This window comes from Macrotis lagotis, chromosome 2 (genome assembly GCF_037893015.1).
Source record: "Macrotis lagotis isolate mMagLag1 chromosome 2, bilby.v1.9.chrom.fasta, whole genome shotgun sequence".
Lineage (NCBI taxonomy): Eukaryota > Metazoa > Chordata > Mammalia > Peramelemorphia > Peramelidae > Macrotis > Macrotis lagotis.
Genome location: NC_133659.1, coordinates 81,131,197 through 81,153,748, shown reverse-complemented (window position 1 = coordinate 81,153,748; position 22,552 = coordinate 81,131,197). Strand labels below are relative to the sequence as shown.

Genomic DNA, 22,552 nt, shown 5'->3' with positions numbered 1-22,552 from the left:
CACTTTCCCATTACTTCTAAGAGCATCAACATCCTCCCGCTCACCCAGTCCTGAAACATTGGTATCATCCTGATTTCCTCAGTTTTACTCACCCCACATGGCCAATCTCTTGCTGAATTTTGTCATTTCTACTTTCTTTCCATTCATTCATCTGTTTTCTTTCTTCACCTACAACTGTAACCATCTTCTAACTGGTCTCCCTACCTTAAGGATCTCTCCATCTCCTCCCTCCCCACTCCTTGTCCCATTCCAATACATACTCTATTTGTTATCAAGGTAATCTTTCAAAAGTGTAGATCTGATCATGCCAATCCCCTGCTCAGTGAGTGCTAGAGGTTCTCTATCACCATCAAGACCAAATATAAATATCTCTTTGGCATTTAAAGTTTTTCTTCCTATCTTTCCAGTTTTCTTTCATTTAATTTCCTTCTACACATTTTGGAACCAGTTACACTACTCTACTTTCAGATTTTTGAAAATGATATTTTATCTGCTATCTTCTTGACTTTGCCCTAACTTTCCTATTCCTGAAATGCCCTGGCTCCTCACATCTGCCTCTTTGTTTCCTGGGTTCTTTCAAGGCTCAGATCAAAGCCTGTCTTCTGTAAGGGGCCTTTCTTGGTCCTTCCAGAGGCTAAGGTCTTCCCTTTTCAAATTAATGTCACCCACTCTAAATCTCTTGGTGTAACTGCAGTTACCCATAGCCATACATACAAGAAGCATATATCTTCTATATCCCTACTTATTTACATTGTTGTCTCAGGCCAGAAGAACTGGGATCCTCCCCATTCTTTGTATCCCCAGCACTTAACTTGCTACCTCATACAGAGCAAATAGTTACATGATGCCTAACAAGTTGCTTGATTTACCATTTAAATGTGATTAATTATAGAAAATCAATTTCAAAAGAATTTTTGTTCCTTCTCAAAAAAGCATCACTTCCACAATTCGATCAATGATGGCATCTTAACATGGTATTCAAATGAACTAGGATTTTCAAATGCTATTCTAGGATAAAATAAATAACAGACAGTGTCTGCCGGTTAAACAGGAACAATTTTCTCTATGTTTGGAAGTATAACTGGTAGGAAAGTCCCTTGATAACATGCTCTTTGGCTGGGGTAATTCATAAAACAACAAATATATTCAAAGGTCTTCATTTACCATGAACCTCTTTCACTAGTGAAGTGCAATAGAATAAGTAAGTATTCAAGGTATGCTAAGTATACAAGATAGTCTTTTGATCATCTGTAAATGTTTATTTAATCAGTAGTACATAAATGTGAGATTTTTGTCCTAGAAGATAATCTAATCTCTTATCCAATGAGATATATCAATACTGCCATCTCTTCAAGAAGACTTAAGGAAGCTGAAGCTAACCAATTTATATTATATTAAGAAAATAGTTCCTGAGATCAAATAAAGGAGCTGATGAAAGTGGTTTTATAATATCTCCAAATGACATTTGCAACATTTGGTTGTGATGAGCACGGAATCAGAAAATCTTAGATTTGAAGCCTGCCTCTGACACTTAACTGGTAGTCTGACCATGGGCAAATCATTTACCTTGTTCGCAGCTCAATTTCCTTAACTGTAAAATGGAGAAGATAAGACTTGCATTCACCCCACTGTATTATTTGTAAAGTTCAACTGAGATAATGTAGAACTATTTTAAGGAGGAGGCTCAGGTCAGCTCAATCTTCATTCCTCTCTCAGATATATTCTTAACTCTTTGGACTTTTGCTATCATGCTATTTGTATCAGATGCCTTCTTTTTTTCCCATCTTCCCTCAGTTTTTGCAGTTTCCTTTTAAGTATTGTTTTCTCCAATTATAACATATATTCCTTGAGAGCACATGCTGTTTTTCCTTTCTGCTTGAATTTGTATACCAGGTAACCAAAGTGCCTATCACAAAATAGTATGAAGTGTTTAAAAATATTTGTTGATGACTTGTAAATATTTATCAAAATTCTCTATTTTTATATCATTGAAATGGCTCTGCGAGATGATCTTGGCTAGATTTATTCATTTCTTTTAATACCTGAATTAATAATTGTCATTTTTAACACAATAGTCAATGCAAGCAACTTTTAATATAGAAAAATGAAATTAGCTCATAATATACAAAATAACAAAAAAGGAATGATGCAAGAAATATGGAAAGCAAAGCTCTCAATGTTTTGTTGCAAGAGAACAAAAAGGGGAGAAAGCCAAATAACTCACCTGAACATAGAGTTCTCTGAGTTCATACTGAAATTTCTTGGGATCTGTGGTAATTGTTACTGGCCCAATTTCTAAGGGAAAAAAATGCAAAGAAGTTTAATAAGAAAGGTAGGCATCATCCAAAGGGATTTTAATTATATATCCCCATATCTGTATATTTACTAACTCAAATTATTGATTCTTAAAATGAATTCAGAAAAACATCAGAGACAAGCAGTAATTTATAAAAATCAAGTATTAGCTTAATCAATTCTCAAATCTTCATATGAAAAGAGGGAAACATAGATATTGGTAAATTTGGTATAAGAGTATATTATAAAGGACAATAGACTTAGGTATCTGATGTCTCAGTTCAATCACTCAAAAACTAGGAGCAGAGTAGGATCCTTTAACCTTTCTCAGCTTTTTCATCTTCAAAATTTAAATAACACCATAAATCAAGTAAAATAATGAACTTGTAAACATTTTGGAAATTAAAATATACTATGAGTTAAGATATAAGTAATGCTGATTCATTTTACATTTTTGTTTTTCTGCTACTTTTAGTTGGGTCTACCTTCTTTAACCATGATTTTCCACACTTATTTTATACACAAGCACAGTTCTTATAATTATGCCATCCTTGCTACTACTATTTAATCCTATTGCTTCATGTGAAAAACAGGATCTCACAGGACTTAGCAGCAACTACATTAAAAGCTCGTAGGGCTTGGAATATAATATACCAGCAGGCAAAAGAGCTTAGAATGCAGCCAAGAATCAACTACCCAGCAAAACTGAATGTCCTCTTCCAGGGAAAAAGATGGACTTTCACTGAACCAGGGGAATTTCAAATGTTCCTGTTGGAATGGCCAGAGCTGAACAGAAGGTTTGATCTTCTGGTGAAGCATAGAGATTGGAGGAGAAGGGAAAAATATGAGGGACTTAATGATGATGAACTGCATGTATTCCTGTATAGAAAAATGACACTGATAATACTCATATGAACCTTCTCCATCAACAGAGCAGGTAGAAGGAAATTTTAAAGATGAAGCACAGGAGAAAGCTGAATTTGAAGATAAAATATGGTATAAAAATGGAATCAATAGAAAAAAAGGGAAATGTAATGGGAGAAAGAAAAAGGAGAGTGGGAATAGGCCAAGATGTTTCATATAATAAGATTTTTCTTTATTACAATGAGCTATTTCAATGATATGGAAGGGGGAAGGCAAGGGGGAATGAGGGAATCTGCTCTCATCAGAGGTGGCTAGGAGAGGAAAAAGCATATATACTCAAAGGGGTATAGACATCTGGAGTAAGAAGGAGAGAGGGGGGACAGGGGGAAGGGGTGGGAATCTGAATGAAGGAGGAGAGGATGGACCATGGGGGGAGAGTGGTCAGATATAACACATTTTCTTTTTTTACTTCTTGCAAGGGGATGGGATTGGATGGCCTGTCCGGGACCGTAAGGCCGAGTGGATGCTGGGCCTAAGGGGTGGTTTGGGGGCTTAGGGCCTCTTGGCCTCAGAGCCAGGGATCTGTTTGCTGAGCCACTCAGCTACCCTACAGCAGAGTCAGTGAAAGGAGAGAGAAAATATAGTACATGGTAGTGGAGAAATACGAACGGAGGGAGTTGCGATCAGCAATGGCAATGGTGGAAAAATATGGAAGTAACTTTTGTGATGGACTTATCATAAAGAATGTGATCCACCCGCAACAGAGTTGGTGGTGTTGGAACACACACACACACACACAAAAGGATATTTAGGGAAAAGGGCCACATGTAAAAGGCTTTAAAAACCAAAAAAATCCCAAACCCCCCCCAACCCCCCCAAAAGAACCCAATGAGTTAAGTGGGAATTAAAAAGTGATTCCATTAGCCAAATAGTGCTAAATAGTGGGTAAAGACTGAAGGGACCAGTTCTGAATAGCAGAATTAATTAAGAGTTAGATTATGTAGTTCAGATTATATAGATATATAGATAGATAGATAGATAGATAGATAGATAGATATGTTATTCCTTGCTTTGAAGTTTTTTTCATTATCTCTGAATTCTTAGTAACTTATCCATACATATCAACTTGATTTATCAAAGACTATACCTAAAGAGTATTAGAATACTTCATATTAGAATGACAGCTGCATAACATTTAGTCGAAGAAAAAGAGAAAGATCTTGGGTAAAGGTTCTTTTAAGCACTGGTAAAATTCAGTTGGTGGTATGGTATGATCACATAATCCTATTTTCATGATATAAGAAAAAAAATCTTCCTGTTTTATTTAACAAAAGAATCACAGGGTAGCTCTTATAGAGTGCTTTATGTTTTCCAATAAGCTTTCTCCAGGATGCATAACATCTAGTACAGACATATAAAGGAAGACCTCAAAAATGAATAAAGTAATCTAAAAAAAAGAGACAAAATGTGTATTCTAAGACCTATTTTCATTTCATTTCATATTAATTTCCTTCAGAAATAAAATTATAAGATATTTCTCTCTATTCCTTGTAACATGTTATAATATTAATCACCTTGCAAGATACACAGATTATCGAGAAAGACCAAAAGGCAATAGAATAACTCACATTTTTTTTGAAACAAAAGAAATAAATGGTTTTACAACCATATCCTCAGTATGTGATAAATGGAGGTGCTATAAGCTTTTAAGACTAAATAAGGCTATGTTATATTATATTGTATTATGTTGTGGCATATGCATAGAGTACTGTACATTATGTATGCAATAGATATGGACCTGGAGGAAGGAGATTCACATTTCTAAGTCCAAATCCTGCTTCACTTAGGTGCTGTGTGACCCTAGGCAAGTCACTTAAACAAAATTTGCCTCAGTTTCCTTATCTTTAAATAAACTGGAGGAAAAAATTGAGAAATCCACTCTATCTTTGTCAAGAAAAACCCAAATTGGATCATATGCAACTGAAAAATGACTACATAACAAAGGATATGTTATTCAAATTAATATATAACAGGAAGGTTCATCTACCAGTCAGTTGTCACCGGACATATGGAGGCCATAATGTCAACTCGCGTCCTACATTGTGGTATAATTCAGGAACATTTAAGAATAATACCAAGGCAACTCAAATGAAAATGGGAAAATAATGGCAGTTCGGACCTTCAAGGATATTTTACAAATGAAAGAAAGATCACCCCTCTTCTGGAGTGGGGAACATTGAAATAAACAGAAAACAACAAACAACAGAAGCTTAGCCTTTATTATAATTATCTTTTAGTCTCTAACTCTAATGAAATGGGAAAAAAGGCCACCAAGAACAATTGGACAATTATAGCAAGATACTTTTGGCAAAGAAGCAAAGCCTTATTATTGAGAAATGTTATTCCAAACAATAAGCAAGTAAGTTTATGGTAAAATCTGTACATATCCTCCTCAATACTTACTTTTATTCTAATTCTTCCAGTGACAATCAGTATCCCTCACTTAAATGCAGGAAAAATTAGTCAGTCAAAAGAAGGAACACTAATACTAAAGGCCATTATGAAAGGCTTTCAGCACAACTAGAATTCTAGCTAAGACTTGAAGGAACCAGAGAAGCCAGGAGGCTTGGGGCTGTGGGGGTAGGAGAACAGAGAATTTCAGGCATGGGGGGGAATAATCAGTAAAAAATATCCAGAATCAAGAGAAGAAGAGCTAAAGAAGTGCTGTTTAAATTGAGTTTTCCTCTATTGTTATGATTGTTATTTTATTTATATCCAACTACTGTTGCAGATGATCAAAAGACGATTCTCCACAAATGGATAGAATATTTTGTTAAAACCGAGCAGACTAATTCTTTTAAAAATGAAATAATCATTTAAATATGAGAAATTGAATACACCCAAAGTAAAATGAATTTTAATTTAAAAACAATTGAAAATGGAGTTAAAGAAGGGTTTCCTCTTTTTTATATACCTTTAGATCCTTTTTCCTAAGTATTTATCAGATGAACTACAGACACACCCCCTCCCCAACATTTTAGTCATTGTTCTCTTAATCTGAATTGCTGAATTGAACTTGAGAAAATAATAGAGGGAAGGTCACAATAAAGTACTTTTTTTCCCCTGGCTCTCTTGGCAAGATTTATTTCCCTTCCTTCACTTCCTTTTTCCTTTACAATAACAAAATTTGTGTTGCTCACAATTTTCTTATTCTTACTGTGCTTCCTTGATAATAGGGGAATATTTTGTGTTGACTATTGAGAGCAGAATTGGAGAAAGTGGTGGTTACAAAACTATGTCATACTAAAGTGCACATAGGTATTTTTGGACCATGTCTTTCACAGTTTATTCAAAGAATTCAGTATTTTCAGTTAATATTGTTAATTCTTTGGCAAGATTCTTTTATCATGTATTCTGATTTTTCTTTCTCCCCAACATACTTAAAGAATGCACTTAAAAACTTATTTTTGAGTGGTGTCAAGGGCTACAAGTACAATCATACTATATATACATAATAAGAAAAACTGAATTCAACAAGCACTTATTTAGTACCTACTGTTCTCTGTTCTAGCTGCTGAAGAAACAAAGGAGTCATGTGCTGTAGACTAATCAGTCAGTTGACAAGGATTCACTCAGTGCCCTTTCTAGGACTAAGTATATGAGGCACCTATTTAATTTAAGGAATTTAAGGAATTTGTAACCTTATTGCAAAAATATACACAGGCAAATAAAAGTTAGTTAACAATAACTATAAGTCATTATTTGTCAAATAGAGACAAGAGAGAGCTTTATGTGATGACCGGTTAGTTATGGGATTCATGAGGAGAGATATAGGCTAGATGTTCATATCTTGGTTCTACCATTTAGATGTACAAAATCATAGACTTCTGGGGAAAGGGGTTGAGGGTGGGGACAGGTTCCAACTTTTACAAAAGAGGAAACTAAAGCAAAAAAGCAGGTGAAATAATTGTTCTAGGGGCCTACAGCTCCTCCAACTTTTCTGAGCCTCATTTTCCTTCTCTACAAAAATGGAATTAAAACCTGAACTCCTTACTTCCCAAGGTTATTATGGAGGAAGGAGGGAAGTGCTTTGTAAAATTGCATTTCATATAAATGTGACATGCTATTATGATGGAGAGAAGGAAGGGGGAAGGAGAATACCCCAAAATAAGCATTTGGGAATATCTCAATTTAATTTAGAAAGCAGTTAGTATAATAGTTCAACTGTAAAGGACAATTCAATTAAGAAAAGTTATAAAATATATTTGCAAAAGTAGATTAAGACCATTTGAGCAAGCAGAATCAAAATGATGAATAAAAGGAAGGGATTCACTTGAGATCTCTCAAATTCCCCTCCAAACAACTTTAAAATAATGCCTCAAGATGAATTCTGGAGCTGCAGAAATAACAAAATAATGGAGTGAAACAATTTTCCAGTCCAAGACAACATAGAAGGTTATCAGGAAAAGTCTGTCTTACTAGAGTGAGAATGGAGAGCAGTCCACTGAAAACCACACCTTGACAAATCAACCACAGGCTTGGGTGACAACTGATTGGCAATGGTGGCTTTCAGAGCTCCCAGTCCCAAGACAACTGGTAAGAAGGAAATTGCAGGGGATTCTTTGCTGGCACTGGGTGCAGGATACTATCTATATGTGTATTGCCCACATGTACTAGAGTATGTAGCCCCCTGTGGAACCAGGACCTCGTCATAGTTCCAGGAAAGAAACTAGTACTTGACGCCACTCAGAAACCAGAACAGGTCAGAAGGACAGTTATCACACCTCTCCTTAAATCATACCAATTTGGAATAACTTAAAACTTATAGATCTCCAGAATCAGCTCTGAAAACAGCAGTACAAATGAACCTAAAGTTTCAGAGAGTGTTTCCTATTTCCCAAGAACAGAGTTCAATTTCAATACAAAGTAAAAAGTCAAGAAATAGGTTGGAAAAACAAGCAAGCAATTAAAAACAAGAACCTGGTCATAGAAAGCTACAAAAGCTACAAAAAATACAAACTTGTCTCAGGACCAAAAAATAAAATAAAATAAATGGTAGAGCTCAAAAAAGGATTTAAAGAATCAAATATGATAATAGAAGAAAAATTGGGAAAAGAAATGAGTGATATAATAAAATAATGAAAAAAGATCAAGTTTTGTAAAGGACTAACAAAAAATATTGAAGAAAATGACAACTTAAAAAGCAGAATAAGTCAAACAGTAAAAAAAGGCACCAAAACCCACTGAAGAAAACTCCTTTAAAAAGAAGAATTGGTCATATGAAAAAATATGTTCAAAAATTCACTGAAGATGGGGAGGCTAGGTGGCGTAGTGGATAAAGCACCAGCCTTGGAGTCAGGAGTACCTGGGTTCAAATCCGGTCTCAGACACTTAATAATTACCTAGCTGTGTGGCCTTGGGCAAGCCACTTAACCCCATTTGCCTTGCCAAAAACCTAAAAAAAAAAATTCACTGAAGAAAACCCAACCAAATGAAAAAGGAGGCAAAAAAGTTCACTTAAAATAATTTCTTAAAAATTATGATTTGGCAAATGAAAGCTAATGACTCCATGAGTCATCCAAGAAAAAATAAAACAAAATCCAAAGACTGAAAAAAATTAGAAGAAAATGTGAAATATTTCATTGCAAAAATAATTCACCTGGGAAACAGATCCAGGAGAGATAATTTAAAAATAATTGGAATTTCAATAGCCATGATTTAAAAAAAGTCAAGATATCATCTTTTAAGAAATTATCAAGAAAAACTATCCTGATATCCTAAAAATAGAAGGTAAAAAATAGAAAGTGAAAAACTCTAGTGATCATCTTTTCAAAATCACAATGAAAATTTCCAGGAATATTATAGCTAAATTCCAGAGCTCACAGGTCAATGCTACTGCATGTGGTCAAAAAGGAAACTATTAAAATATTGTGGATCCATAAAAAGGATTACATAAGATTTAGAATATTCTACATTCAAGGATCAAAGAACTTGGAATATTCTGGAGGGCAATGGAGCTAGAATTTTGACCAAAAATAACCTATCCAGCAAAACTTAGAAAAATCCTTATGAGGGAAGACTAGATATTTAAAGAAATAGAGGACATTAAAGAATTCCTGATTAAAAGACCGGAGCTAAATAGAAAAAATCTAATATTCAAACACAAAACTTTAAAGAAACATAAAAATCAGAAGGAAAATATAGGTAAACTGATTACATTCCTTCATTGGAAGATGATACTCATAATTCCTAAGAACTTTATTATTGTTATGGCAGTCAAAATAAGTATACAGAGAAAGAGAGGGCACAAGTGACTTGACTATGATAGGATGATATCCAACAAAATAAATTAAGGGGTGAAAAGCGAGATAAAATTGGAGAAAGAAGAAGGGAGAGGTATAATGAGGTAAATTATCTCATGTAAAAAGGTGCAAATAAAAGCTTTTACAGTGAAGATGGCCAGGAATGCTTGAACCTCATCTCATTGGTTTTGGCTCAAGGAAGAATTAACATACATACTTAGCTGGGGATAGTCTATCTTATCCTACAGGAAAATAGAAGGGAAAGGGAATAAGAGAAAGGGGCAATAAGGAAGGGAAGGAAGATTGGGAGATGTGGTGGTAAAATATTTTGAAGGAGGGACAGGGTGAAAGGAGAGAAAGAAGGATATATAGGAGGAGGATAGAGGGAAATATACAGTAATTATAACTGTGAAAAAAATTTACATTAAATTTTTAATCTAGAGATTTCGTTTCTCTAATATATTGAGAACTGAATTAAATTTATAATAAGTCATTCCTCCAAGTGACAAATGGTCAAGGTTATGAACAGACAAAGAAACCAAAGCTATCTATTATCATATAAAAATGCTCTAAATCACTACTGATTAGAAAAATGTAAATTAAAACAATTCTGATGTACCATCCCACACCTATCAGATTGACTAATATGATAGAAAAGGAAAATGATCAATAATGGTGGAGATGTTGGAAAATTTAGAAACTAAAGTTGATGCAGTTATGAAATAATCCATCCCATTCTAGAGAGCAATTTGAAGTTATGCATATCCTTTCACCCAGAAATGTCACTACTAGATCTCTATCCCAAAGAATATCTTTTTAAAAAAGGAAAATGACTGATCTGTACAAGTGTGTGTGTGTGTGTGTGTCTCAGCTCTTTTTTAGGTTGCAAAGATTTAGAAATTGAGGGAATATCCATCCATTGGACAATGACTGAACAAGTTGTGGTATATGATTATGATGGAACACTAATGGGCTATAAGTGACAATCTAAGGCTAAGGTGGCGCAGTGGATACAGCACAGGCCCTGGAGTCAGGAGTACCTAGGTTCAAATCCGGTCTCAGACTTAATAATTACCTAGCTGTGTGGCCTTGGGCAAGCCACTTAACCCCATTTGCCTTGCAAAAACCTAAAAAAAATGACAATCTGGATGCTTTCAGAAATTCTTAGAAAGATTTAAATGAATTGATGAAAAGTGAAATGAGCAGAACCAGTACAGCACTGTACAAAGGAATAGTACTATTGTATAATGATCAAATGAAAGAGACAGTTATTCTTTCTAAAATAATAATCTAAGACAAGAGCTAGCCTCAGAGTAGGATGAGTAGTTTTCTCCCTCTGAAATAGACTGGTTGTGTAATCATGGGCAAGTCAGAATCTCTCAGTACTCTAGGCAACTCTCTAAGAGTAACTTGCAGAGAAGGTTAATATCTCTTATCTTACATTGTCATTACCTTTACAATATTTGTAGGCTAGATAAGAACCATGTCTAATGTAATAAAATCAAATGAGATTTTACTATGAATTTTTCACTTTTTACTCAGTTAATTGGCATCATATAGCATAAATGACATATGCTTTTTTAGCAGCTAAAGATTGGGTTACCAGTCATCAATTCATATATAATAATGGCCCAAAGGAAAATAGCTGTGGCAATCATCACTTGGTATACCCAGATCAAATTGGCAAATGGAACTTGAATTCAGAAGATGAAATTTTCTACAGTATTCATTTGTAGTGAAAATACAAAATAGTAAACACACAAGAATAAAAAGCAAGGATTTTTAATAAAAAAAATCACCCCATAAGTAACATGTCTTTTACATCCTTCATTAACATCTCAAAAATTTTACACAAAAAAGTATCTATTTTAGGAACAAATCTTGACAATCCAAAAGGGAGCTGGGATATAAACATATTTTAAAGTTCTCCAGAACTCAACATATGTAAAACATTATAAAATATTTTTCTCAGTAATATTATTAAATCCCATGTCGGTTTCTCTCTATGATCTAAATGAGCTCAAATTATATTATTTCTTTTGAACATGATGATTATTTCCCACATACATCCTCTTAGCTTTCCTCAGTTCTCATTTTGTTTAAATATGCTGCTGTCCAGCACCAATACTCAAGGAAAAATCGTCTGCATTTAATCTACTAGAGCAGGACTTGTTCCCTGACATTGACATAAACCCAAGCCAAGTATAGCTCAAAACTCATTTAACTGAGAATAGTCAGACTCACAACTGAGTAAGTGATTCTCATGACTACTGAAAGACTGTTTTGACTGTTTTGGCAGGGAAGTGATGCTCTTGGTTTATATCACAAAATTACATTCAATGATATATTAATATATATCACACAATCTCATATTTAATCTAATTACTATATGTTCTACCAACCAATAAAATTACTCATGTTGATTGACACAGAGTTTAATGATAACCCTAAACATGCATACACATCTAAATTAGAGACTGAGTGACTATAACAAAGGGATCATTTCACTTCATTGACTACTTATGTGGGATATGGAACAATCAAAAGCATGAATCTAACAGTTGCCTAGATGTTTAGAAGAAGGATGTAAAGAAGATCGCCTTAGTAATTTTAATACAGATTTGAAGACAGGAAGCTATGTTTAGGTAGGTCTTTGGTGAGGAAAACATTATTCTCATAATAAAAGTTTTTGAGATCTTAAATGGCAAAAAAAATTCAAGAATTTGATTTTATATTTATGGACCAAAATTATCTCCAGTAACCATAACTATTTTCTCAGAGCAAAGGACTCAGAACAATCTTCCTTAAACTTCTTGCGTGTGCTGGGCAAAGAGTTCTCTAATATAATCAAAGGGAAAAAAGTAAACAGAAAATTAAGTAGTATGCATTTAGCAGCACTCTAAAATCAGAGGGATGACTTCCAAGTCATTATTTTGATAGTTCATAATAAGTATTAATGGTCTTCAAACCAAATCCAGAAAGGACCTGAGAGAGACAGAAAAGGAAAAAGAAGTTGCTGAAACGGAGGATTAAAATTGTAATAATAAAATTAAGTATCTGATTGGATATTGCCAAAATGACTTGAAAGTAAGTCCTAAGGAAAAACTCACTTATTTCCTTGAAAGATTAGTGAAATGAAATATAAATTGGATACTGAAGGCTTTCAAAACAACCAAAAGATTTCATGTGAACATTAAACACACTCTCAGCAACATTGTAAGATGATCAGCTATGATTGGCACAACTTTTCTCTATAGTTTAGTGACCAAGGTCAGTCTGGAGAGACTTAAGGAAAATGACATATAAATTCAGAGAAAAACAACTACAAATTTTGAATGCAGAGCAAGGCATATTATGTTCACTATTTTAAAATTTCTTTTATGTTTTGTCCTTCCTTCTCTTGGTTTTTTCCCCTTAGTTCTAATTCTTCTTTTACAATTTAACTAAAGCAGAAATAAAGGCCAGCTAGGTAACACAATGGATAGAGCACTGGTCTTGGAGTCAGGAGGAGGGAAGTTCGAATTCAGTCTCAGACATTTGACTCTTATTAGCTGTGTGACCTTGGACAAGTTACTTCACCCTGATTGCCTTGCATCCAGGACCATCTCCAGTCGATTCATATCTGGTCATTGGACCCAGATGGCTCTGGAGGAGAAAGTGAGACTTGTGACTTGGCACACTCAAGTCCAAATTATGAACTTGTCATGGCATCACCGCCCTAATGACATGGTCTTCTTTAAGAACAAAGGACAAACATCATCATTATCAATGCAGAAATATATTAAATCCAATTTTACATGTGTTTGTTGAAAAGGGGAGGGAAGTGGAAAGAAAAAAGTGATGGGAAAATGGAGAACACAAAAGCTTGCAAAAAATGAATGTTGAAAACTATCTTTGCATTTAATTGGAAAATAAATAAAAGAGAAAAGAGAAATAAGAAAAAAGAAAAGAAAAATTAATTGTCAGAGTAAAGGAAATTCTGAGTTCCAAAGAAATGTTCTAATCTTACCTATTTCTAGAGTAGAAACTACAGAGGCTGATAGAATTTGACAATTGACAGAGAGAACACATAAAAGCTAAACAGTAGTACCTGAAGATTCCTTCCATTAGTGCTCCATATTTTGGCAAAGATAATTACATGAGGGCAAGTAGATTAGATAGCTTTATATCCTGCCATCATCTTGGTCATAGAATTCAAGTCCACAGAGTTTGTCAATACAGTAGTATCAAGCTTAACTAGAAATAGGAGCCACCAAATCATATATAAGGATCCCTGTGGGTTGCATGTTGACTTAACAAACCACATATTAACTATATAATTTTTATTGTAGTTTTGTTTATTTAATCTGGTTAGGATTCACTGGACTGCACGTTTGATGCAAAAGAAGAAAGAAGTTACAAAGATGAACTAGAAAACTAGTACCAGCAATATTTGTCCAAAGAAACATCGATAAGGCATAAACTTACACACTTTCAAATGAAACATGTTTTTAAAAAGGTGCAATGAGAAAGAGAAGATATTGAAATCTGCTACTTTTCTCAAATGCTATACTCCTTCATACTTTCAGAATTTACTCTCTTTCTTTGCCAGGATGGTCAGGAAGAAACAGAGATTAGGTAACTTCTGATATTTTTAAGTGTGTGTGTGTGTGTGTGTGTGTGTGTGTGTGTGTGTAGAAATAGGGTTAAATGAATTGCCCAAGGTCATATAGCTAGTAAGTGTCTGAGGTCAAATTTGAACTCAGGTCCTCCTGATTCCAGGGATGGTGCTCTCTTCACTGTACCACCTAGCTACCCTTGATTACATGTTAAAACATGTAATGTTCTGAATGCTTCCTCAGGCAGAAATGATTCTTCTTTCCCTAGACTTAACAAAGCATTTTTTACATGTCTTTGAGCTTTTATCTTGCTATATAATTGTTGTGCATTTCTGTATGTATAATATATCTCATCTTTTCTATAAGGACTGAAACTGTGACAATTAAATTTGAATCCTTCCTAGAATCTATCACAAGGCTCTGAACATAGTAGGTTGTTCACAAATGATGCACTCAAATGTTCAGTTTTGGGTTTGGGTTTAATCAATCACTTTCAGTAAATCACAAAGGACAATTATAAGATTTTTATATGATCCAAAGCTGGGAGGGTAGCTAGAATGTTGAATAAAAGGGTTGAGCTCCAAAATAATTTCAGCAGGTTATAGAATCATAGATGTCATTTATTAGAAAGAACTCTAAAATCTAAAACTTAGGTTCACTAGTTTCTAATGTGTTCATGAAACAAAACCATAGGACTGGTCGGGATACATATGATATATAAGACATTTTAAGAGGTAAAGTTAGCTTGTTTCTCTACCTTCTACTAAGAAAATAGTGTCCTTGGCTGCCCAAAATTTTCTAATAAATTTCACTTTGCTATTGTACAAAATGTCTGATTAATAATTTTATAAAGAATTTTAAACACATTATCAACCTGAGACCACCCAGAAGATAGCAAGGGGACATTAAATAACAGTACATGAGATTTAATTGGAGGAACTGGGTATATTTGACCAAAAGAAGAAAAGAATTAAGGGAGAGAGCATAGTTTTCAAATATTTAAAAAGTTCACTTATGAAAAGAGAACTAAACTTCTGTTTGGCTCCAAAGGGAAGAACTAGAACTAACTAGTGAAAATTATAGACAGATATTTTAACCCATAACAGGAGAAATTTCCTAACAATTATAGAGCTGATCCCTGCCCCCCATATTAAAAAAAAGGAATTAATAGCACCGAGGTTGAGTTATCTGCTATGGAAATCCATAAGCAAAGGAGGATCACCAGATAGCAAAGTTGTCCAGGTAACTCATTCCTTAGGTGGGGCCCCTTGCAACTCTCTGTCTAGTGTTCTATGATCACGGCAAAACATAAATAGGATACAAAATATGGCCATGAGTCATTAAAAGCAAGAGAATAGACTAGCTATTTACTGTTTAAAGTAACTTCTCATATTCAAAGTACCCATGATCCTACAGAAATTCACATTATGGCACTTCTCCTTTATAATGGCATAGAAATATTGTGTTTGACCACATGAAGAAGAAGTAATGGAAGAAATCTAGCATGATGGCACAAGGATTTTAAGGTTTAGTTTATGGATATCTGGTTCTCTATGGTTATTAATTTGTTTACCATAGACTCTACCAAAAGGACAAGAATACTTCTTAGTTGTCTAATCAATGCAATCCCTGTCTGAACATGTTCTTGTTCTTTCCCTCTGGAGGGGGATTCCCTCATCCCTTTTCTTTTTCTCATCTCTTCCCATCTGGTAGATCTTTTTTTACCTCCTTCCCTTGGCAATATCGTCTTCATTACCCAATCAAATTTTCAGAATTTGTCAACTTGCTCAAAGGCAATGAAGTTCTCATAGAATCTCAAAAGAGGGAACCATCTTAAGCAATATGTACTCCAATCTATACAAGAAAAAGAACTCCAACCACAAATATCGGAAAAGTGATCATCCCATATTCTTTGGTGCTAAAAAGAATAAAAATAATCCCTCATCCATATGATAACGCTTCAAGTACTTAAAGAGAGCTATTATACCTCCCTTAGTCTTTTCAAGTGACACATTCCCTGCTTCTTCAAACTATCCTCATAAGGAATGAACTCTGTCTTTCCATAATATTAGAGAATCAGGTCTAGAAATCCAAATGGCATTCTCAGATATTATTTGCAGAAGTTTCTCAGTTACCAAATCAGTTTTCTCCCCTTATTTTCTCTCCCCTTTTTCATTTGTTAAAGTGTTAAAAACAAAGCCCGTGCCAAAGATTTTATTCATAATATATGTGGTACATTTGATGATTCATTAAACAATTAATGAATATTTATTCAGGGCAACACAGTATACTAGGCGACTACTTCAATCCAAAAATAATAAAGGAACAATGACAATCATTTTGATTTGCCTGGAAATTTGATAAATTTGTTCAAACAGCATTACATATCCAAAGGGACATTTAATAAGGCATATACTAAATATTCATGCATTATTATATCTCCAAGGATGATACAAGGCTCATTTTCAGGAAATATAAGAATCTAACTCTGAATTCTAAGTATAAATAATAACTTTATCCAGGAGTGTATTCTGAAGCCAGCTTGAATTGATTCCTAAGAGCCTATTGTTAAATTTTCAAAACGAGCAATTACATCTTGGAAATTAGCAAATACTTTAAATTAGGGCCTTATTTATTGTTTTGGTGATTTTGAGACTTTAAAAAGTGATAAAGAAAATGTTAATGATACATATTAAAATGAAAAGTATGTTGTTTATCTGTCCCTCCCTGCAGAGCTAGTTGTTAAACACTGACCAGCACACCTCTGGACTTAATATTGGTATGAATTTTTCAACTTATTTCTCCTTCTACTTTTATGAGTTTGGAAGCAATGAAACACATCAATATTTCATAAATGGTGACACCATATGACCCATATTTCCTTTTTGGATAGATCTGCTAGACTGGCTGATCAGGGAATTACTCTAAATATGGCATACCTAGATTTCAGTGAAGCATTTCACAAAATCATTCATGCTATTCTTGAAGACAAAATGGAAAGATGCAGCCTGAACAAAAATAGAACAATTAAGTGGATTCACAACATTAAGCAGCCAAATTAGTACATCAATCAAATTACCAGGCCTAAGGTAAGCGATAAAAATATAATGTCATTATTACATAGGAATGTGACTTAATTGAGTCAAATCACTAAAGGATTTTTATACTAAATATGAAAAGGCCTTGATCAATTTATCAGTCTCTACTGAACCAATGGGCGAATTGAAGTAATGTTACACATGAGAAATGTTTGAATTGGATGCGAAAATTTGGTTATGTGCTATGGGTCTCTGATAGATAGATAGATAGATAGATAGATAGATAGATAGATAGATAGATAGATAGAGCAAACCAATGAATAAAAGAAAAGATTGACTCAAGAATGAATGAGGGGAAAGCATTTTAAATAATGTTAGGAATTGCCTCATTGATGAGCCTCATTGCTTTAGCTTGAACTATTCCTGCCCCACTAGCTAAAGAAAGACTATGAATTCTTTAGAATTTCCCATTTTTCCATCTTCACATAAAATCTGATCACTGTTCCCACTGGAATCATAAATACTAATGGCAGAGTATAACACAGCTTTGGGGAGTTTGTTTTATTACCAGCTGTTACCTTAGGATCACACTTTTCTAAAAATTAACTGAGTCTGGTTAATTAAATGATATCAATTGATACAAAAAAATAGTAGGAAGCATAATGGTAGGGGTTAGTGAGCTATAGTATAGGGGAAAAAAGACAATCTCCAACTTTCAGAGCTAGAGCCCAAAAAAAGATGCAGTAGTCAAGCACTAAATACATGAATACTCAGAGTGAGTGGGATTTGGGATAAGAGTTCGAAAATGAACAATATAATTCTCTAATACAATTATAGAAGCTCAAAGTTGAAAGGGACTTTAGAGGCAGATACTTTTTAAAAATTGTTTTTATAGCTCTTTCATCAACTGTTTATTCAGTCTTTGCTTGAGTTGAAAATTGGCTGACTTGATATATGGCTGGGAGGACAATTTGTCCTTAAGGATCCTGTAAGACAACATTTTGTTCTGTCAATTTGAATGCTTTTTTCCCTCTTTTTTTTTTTTGGTAATCCACACACGTTAAGCACAACACAATCTTAGCTAAACTTTTCAATCAAATGTGAAATGATAAATATGTGATTCATTCTTGAATATCATTTCAGAAAATTGGCTTGTTCCTTATAGTATCTTCATCAAGTATGTCCTCAATTTGTACCTATATAAACCATATAGGTTGTTAGGTGATGTTTTCTCAGGCTTTGTTTTTTGGAAACAATGAGGTCTGAAATTTTCCCCTTGCCTTTGATTTCTTTTCCTCTTTTGGATTTCTTTAAATCAATCCCTTTATGCCCCACACTTGTATTATCTCTCCCACAAAGCTCCTCTATATGTAATTGAAACAATTCAACTTTGTTTTTGTTAATAGCATATTCATGTCTTCTGCAAGAACCTTAGGCACTGTGATAAGATGCAACTGTCATAATTCTATGGAAAAAAATTTGTTGAAATAACTTTCTCAAATCTTTTCCACTTTCTTTCTATTTGTTGCCTTCTTTACATTTTCCTTACTAATGACTTTGGGATGACTTCATTTTATTGGGTATATTGGACAGTATTAGTTACAATGATTTTATCCATTACTACTTGTTTCTACTTTATAAGATGATAACTGCCCATGACTGTTCACCTTTCTTCTTAAATAAGTTTTGAATGAATTTACATTCTAAAAAGATATTGCTTTTGATAGCCACTTCTCATTATTTGGCAAGTAATTCAAATGTTTGCTGACTAAGGCATTTTCTGGGCATTTTTGGTCTCCTTGTGGTAGCAAAAAATCTTCATTGCTTTAACTTCTAGATGAAATTATCACAGTATTGCTGTCATTTCTTTTGAGCCTTTCTTATTTTTTTATTTTCACTGACGCTTTAAAATTCTTAATTATATGCTATAATTTTTCTTCTAATCCTTCCTTTTTGTTTATTAAATATTTTCATCTTAACTCTGACAAATTGATATTCTGAATATATACAGACAACTAAGAAATAATTCTCATATCTATAATGTATTTTCCTAGAATAAATGGAGTCATCTCCATTCTTTGTGAAATTCATCCATGTTTCAGGGTCTAGCAGTTCTTTTTTTGTTTGAAGGAAGTGTCCATGATATAAAAGCAGAAGGATCTGTAAAATCCCCAAATCTTTTGGATCTTATTTTTCTCTTGAAGTGCACTTTCCCATATATTTGTACATACCCTCAATCACTTTCATTGGAGTATATGTTGATTATTTCATCATCACTGACAGATATTGATATAAGCTTCAATTTTCATTGTGATCTCTTTGCAATACTTATCATTAGTGTTATCATGAGATGAGCAAATATCTGTCCTGTGATCTTTGTCAGACAAAAAGACTAGAAAATACTAGATTAATTGGACCATGCAAATACTAACTTGCCTTCTATAAAGCACATGAGAAAAATAGAAGAAAGTCATAACTTTGAGAGAATGGTTCCAATTAATTAATTAGTTCTTTTTGAAGAGATAAATAAATTTATTGAACTAGTCTCATCATATAACCAAAGATGGAATGAAATATCATTTCATATTATATGATTTAGTCATATTATTTTGCAGTAGTTATGATGAGCATAAATTAAAAGAATTATATCAAAATATTTGTTCCAGAGACTAAAAAAAAGAACTTGATGAATTTCATCAAATAAAACCAATATGTACATTGATATTTGATGACTTCAATAGATGGATAAATATTGGGAAGGAGGGCAACAAATATGTAGGAAAATGTCATTCATAACTAAGAAACAATTCAAGATCTGCAGGCTACTCAGAAGACACTAATCCATATGTAATGAATATTTTTTCAACAGAGTCAGAAAGCATAAAAATGATAGACATCACAAAAAATTAATTTGACAACATTTTAGCAGAGAGGAAATGACTGGTTAGCTACAAAGAAAACATTTGTGTTTGAGATGTCTACAATAGTAAAACCATTGATTAATAAAAGCAGTGGTTAAAAATGCTAAATTAAAAGAGAGGGTAAGGATAAGAAGACTATATATATGTATATTTATACATATATATCTGGATATTAGAATGTATATATATGTTTATTACATATGTATATATGTATATGTGTGTGTGTTTGTACTATATTCAAATTGACTTGTAGAAGCAAGTTATTCCAAAAAGCTTTGACATAGAAAACTTATCAATACAATGATGAGGGCAAATGTATTTGTGTAGGTGTGTGTGTGTGTGTGTGTGTGTGTGTGTGTGTGTGTGTGTGTGTGTGTGTGTGTGTGTGTGTGTGAATAAATACTTAGCATTTTAATAAGGACCTACCATGTATCGGGTTCTCTGCCAAATGGTAGAAATACATGAGAAAAGCAAAAGATAATCCCTGCCTTTAAGGAATTCACTATCTAATAGAGAAGATCTCATGCAAAATATTAACAAATAACATATATATGCCTATACATATATACAGAATAAATAGCAAATAATCAACAAAAAAGAAGGCACAAGAATTAAGAGAGAATGAGAAAGGCTTCCTATAGAATCTGGGGTTTTAACCTGGACTTAAAGGAAGCCTGGGAATTCAGGAGGCAGAGATGAGAAGGGAAAACCATTGCTTGTAAGACAGTCAGTGAAATGTCACTGGATCAAAGAATAGGTGGGGAGGCAGTATAATGTTTAAGAAAAATGAAAAGTTAGGTGGGGGATATCCTGGATTATAAAAGGCCTTGAATTCCCAACAGAAGACTTTTATATTTGATCTAGAAAGTGAGCGAAATTCCCTGGAGTTTACTGAGTAGGTCATATAGCATGATCAGACCTGCATTTTAGGAAAATCACTTTGACAACTGAGTGGAAGAGGAACTTGAATGGAGGAAGACTTATGGCAGGCAGAACAACTAATAGCCTTCTGAAATAGTTCAAGCTTGAGGAGATAAAGGTCTGCACTGGATGGTGGCAGCATCAGAAGACAGAAGGAGAAGTATTTGAAAGATGTTCTAAACAAAATTAACAGGTTTTGTTAACATATTTGATAAACTGGAATCTCTCTTGCCCATTTTTCCTTCTTGGTTCATTTTATTTATCTTTTTTTTTTTTTTTTTTTTTTTTTTTTTTTTTTTTTTTTTTTTTTTTTTTTAGTGAGAGCAGAGAACCAGCAATGTGAAAATCTAGGCTTAGGTCTAAATAACTGGAAAAGAGAAGAACACTGAATTGGGAGAATTACTGAAATGCTGATGGCAATAGTCTGTTTTGAAATGTTAAATTCTATTATTCAGGTTTTTAAAATATTGTCATCACAATTACTTTGAAAATGCTGAAGAATTACTCAACTATGGAATACCTTGAGGAATATAAAATTGCATTTAACAAAACATGCAGAATCTACCTTCTCTTGTTATGCTACCAAAAGAATAGAAAATATAACAAATGATTGACTTATGAGTCAAAACATTGACATTCCCAAGACTCTGGAAGTCATTCGAGGAGGAAAATATTCCAAAGGAGAAATTAAACATATTTGTTAGCATGTTTTCATAGTGTACCTTACAATTTATCTGTTTAGAGTTTTTCTATTCCTGTATTTTTCTCATAAAGGACCTCAAAATATTTTATAGAGTAAATGAAGTATTAAATCAAGCTGGGGGGGGTGTAAACAATGAAAAGAATAGTTGGAAAACTATGTGACTGATGAAGTAATAAAGATGGTGAGGAGATTAAAAGAAGTTAGTTGCCATAAATAGAGGTGACTCCTCCTTCTCCTCCTTATTCATCTTCTATATTTTGCCTTGAACCAGATGATACACTAGAGACACGCCAAAAATCCAAATGTGTTCAAGGTTTCAACTCAGAAAGGTTGGAAGATTATACCAAGACATTTGACTTTATCACTCAAATGCATTCTGCTTTCTTCCTTCACTTCTCCTCAGGTCAGTTAAAAAAAATCATAATTGCTACAAAAACCAGAAAACACCAAGTATTTCCCATTGATTAGACCCTGGTATTGCTTCTTTGTTTTGGAATCAAAAGTCCTTTAGATTCCCAAAATAACTCTTCCCCCCCAACCAGTTACATATAGAGGGAAACATTTTCAAACAGGAATTGTTGCATGTTATTGAACATGGAGTGGTCTTCCTAAACTGTAAAACCACAAAACCAAACTTAACACAACCAATATGCTGTTTGGTCTTATCCCCTAAGCAACTGACCAAACACTACTATAAATTTGCCTGCCAATGGATTTGACAGAGATTAAGAATGTTGATACTTCCCCCCCCCAAAAAAAAACTAACTGAACAAACACAACTTAAATAACAAACAGACAGGAATTCAAATGACAAACAACTTGTAAGATTACAAGTGATTCACATTCAGCCATATTGATGTAACTATAATACTTCATGAATCCACTGAGTTTGCTGGATGAATGAAAGCAC

General features: G+C 33.7%; 1 protein-coding gene across 4 annotated transcripts in view; it reads right to left on the bottom strand.

Moving 5' to 3' along the window:
* Window positions 1–22,552, bottom strand: part of HMCN1 (hemicentin 1) — an 814,916-nt gene that overhangs the window by 395,742 nt on the left and 396,622 nt on the right. For all 4 annotated transcript variants that reach the window (XM_074222240.1, XM_074222238.1, XM_074222239.1 and 1 more), the window contains exon 2: window positions 2,225–2,295. Coding sequence is in view for 3 of the 4 variants with exons in the window: in XM_074222238.1 (XP_074078339.1) it covers window positions 2,225–2,295 (71 nt within the window). In the remaining variant the exon portion in view is untranslated. The remainder of the gene's footprint in view (window positions 1–2,224; window positions 2,296–22,552) is intronic.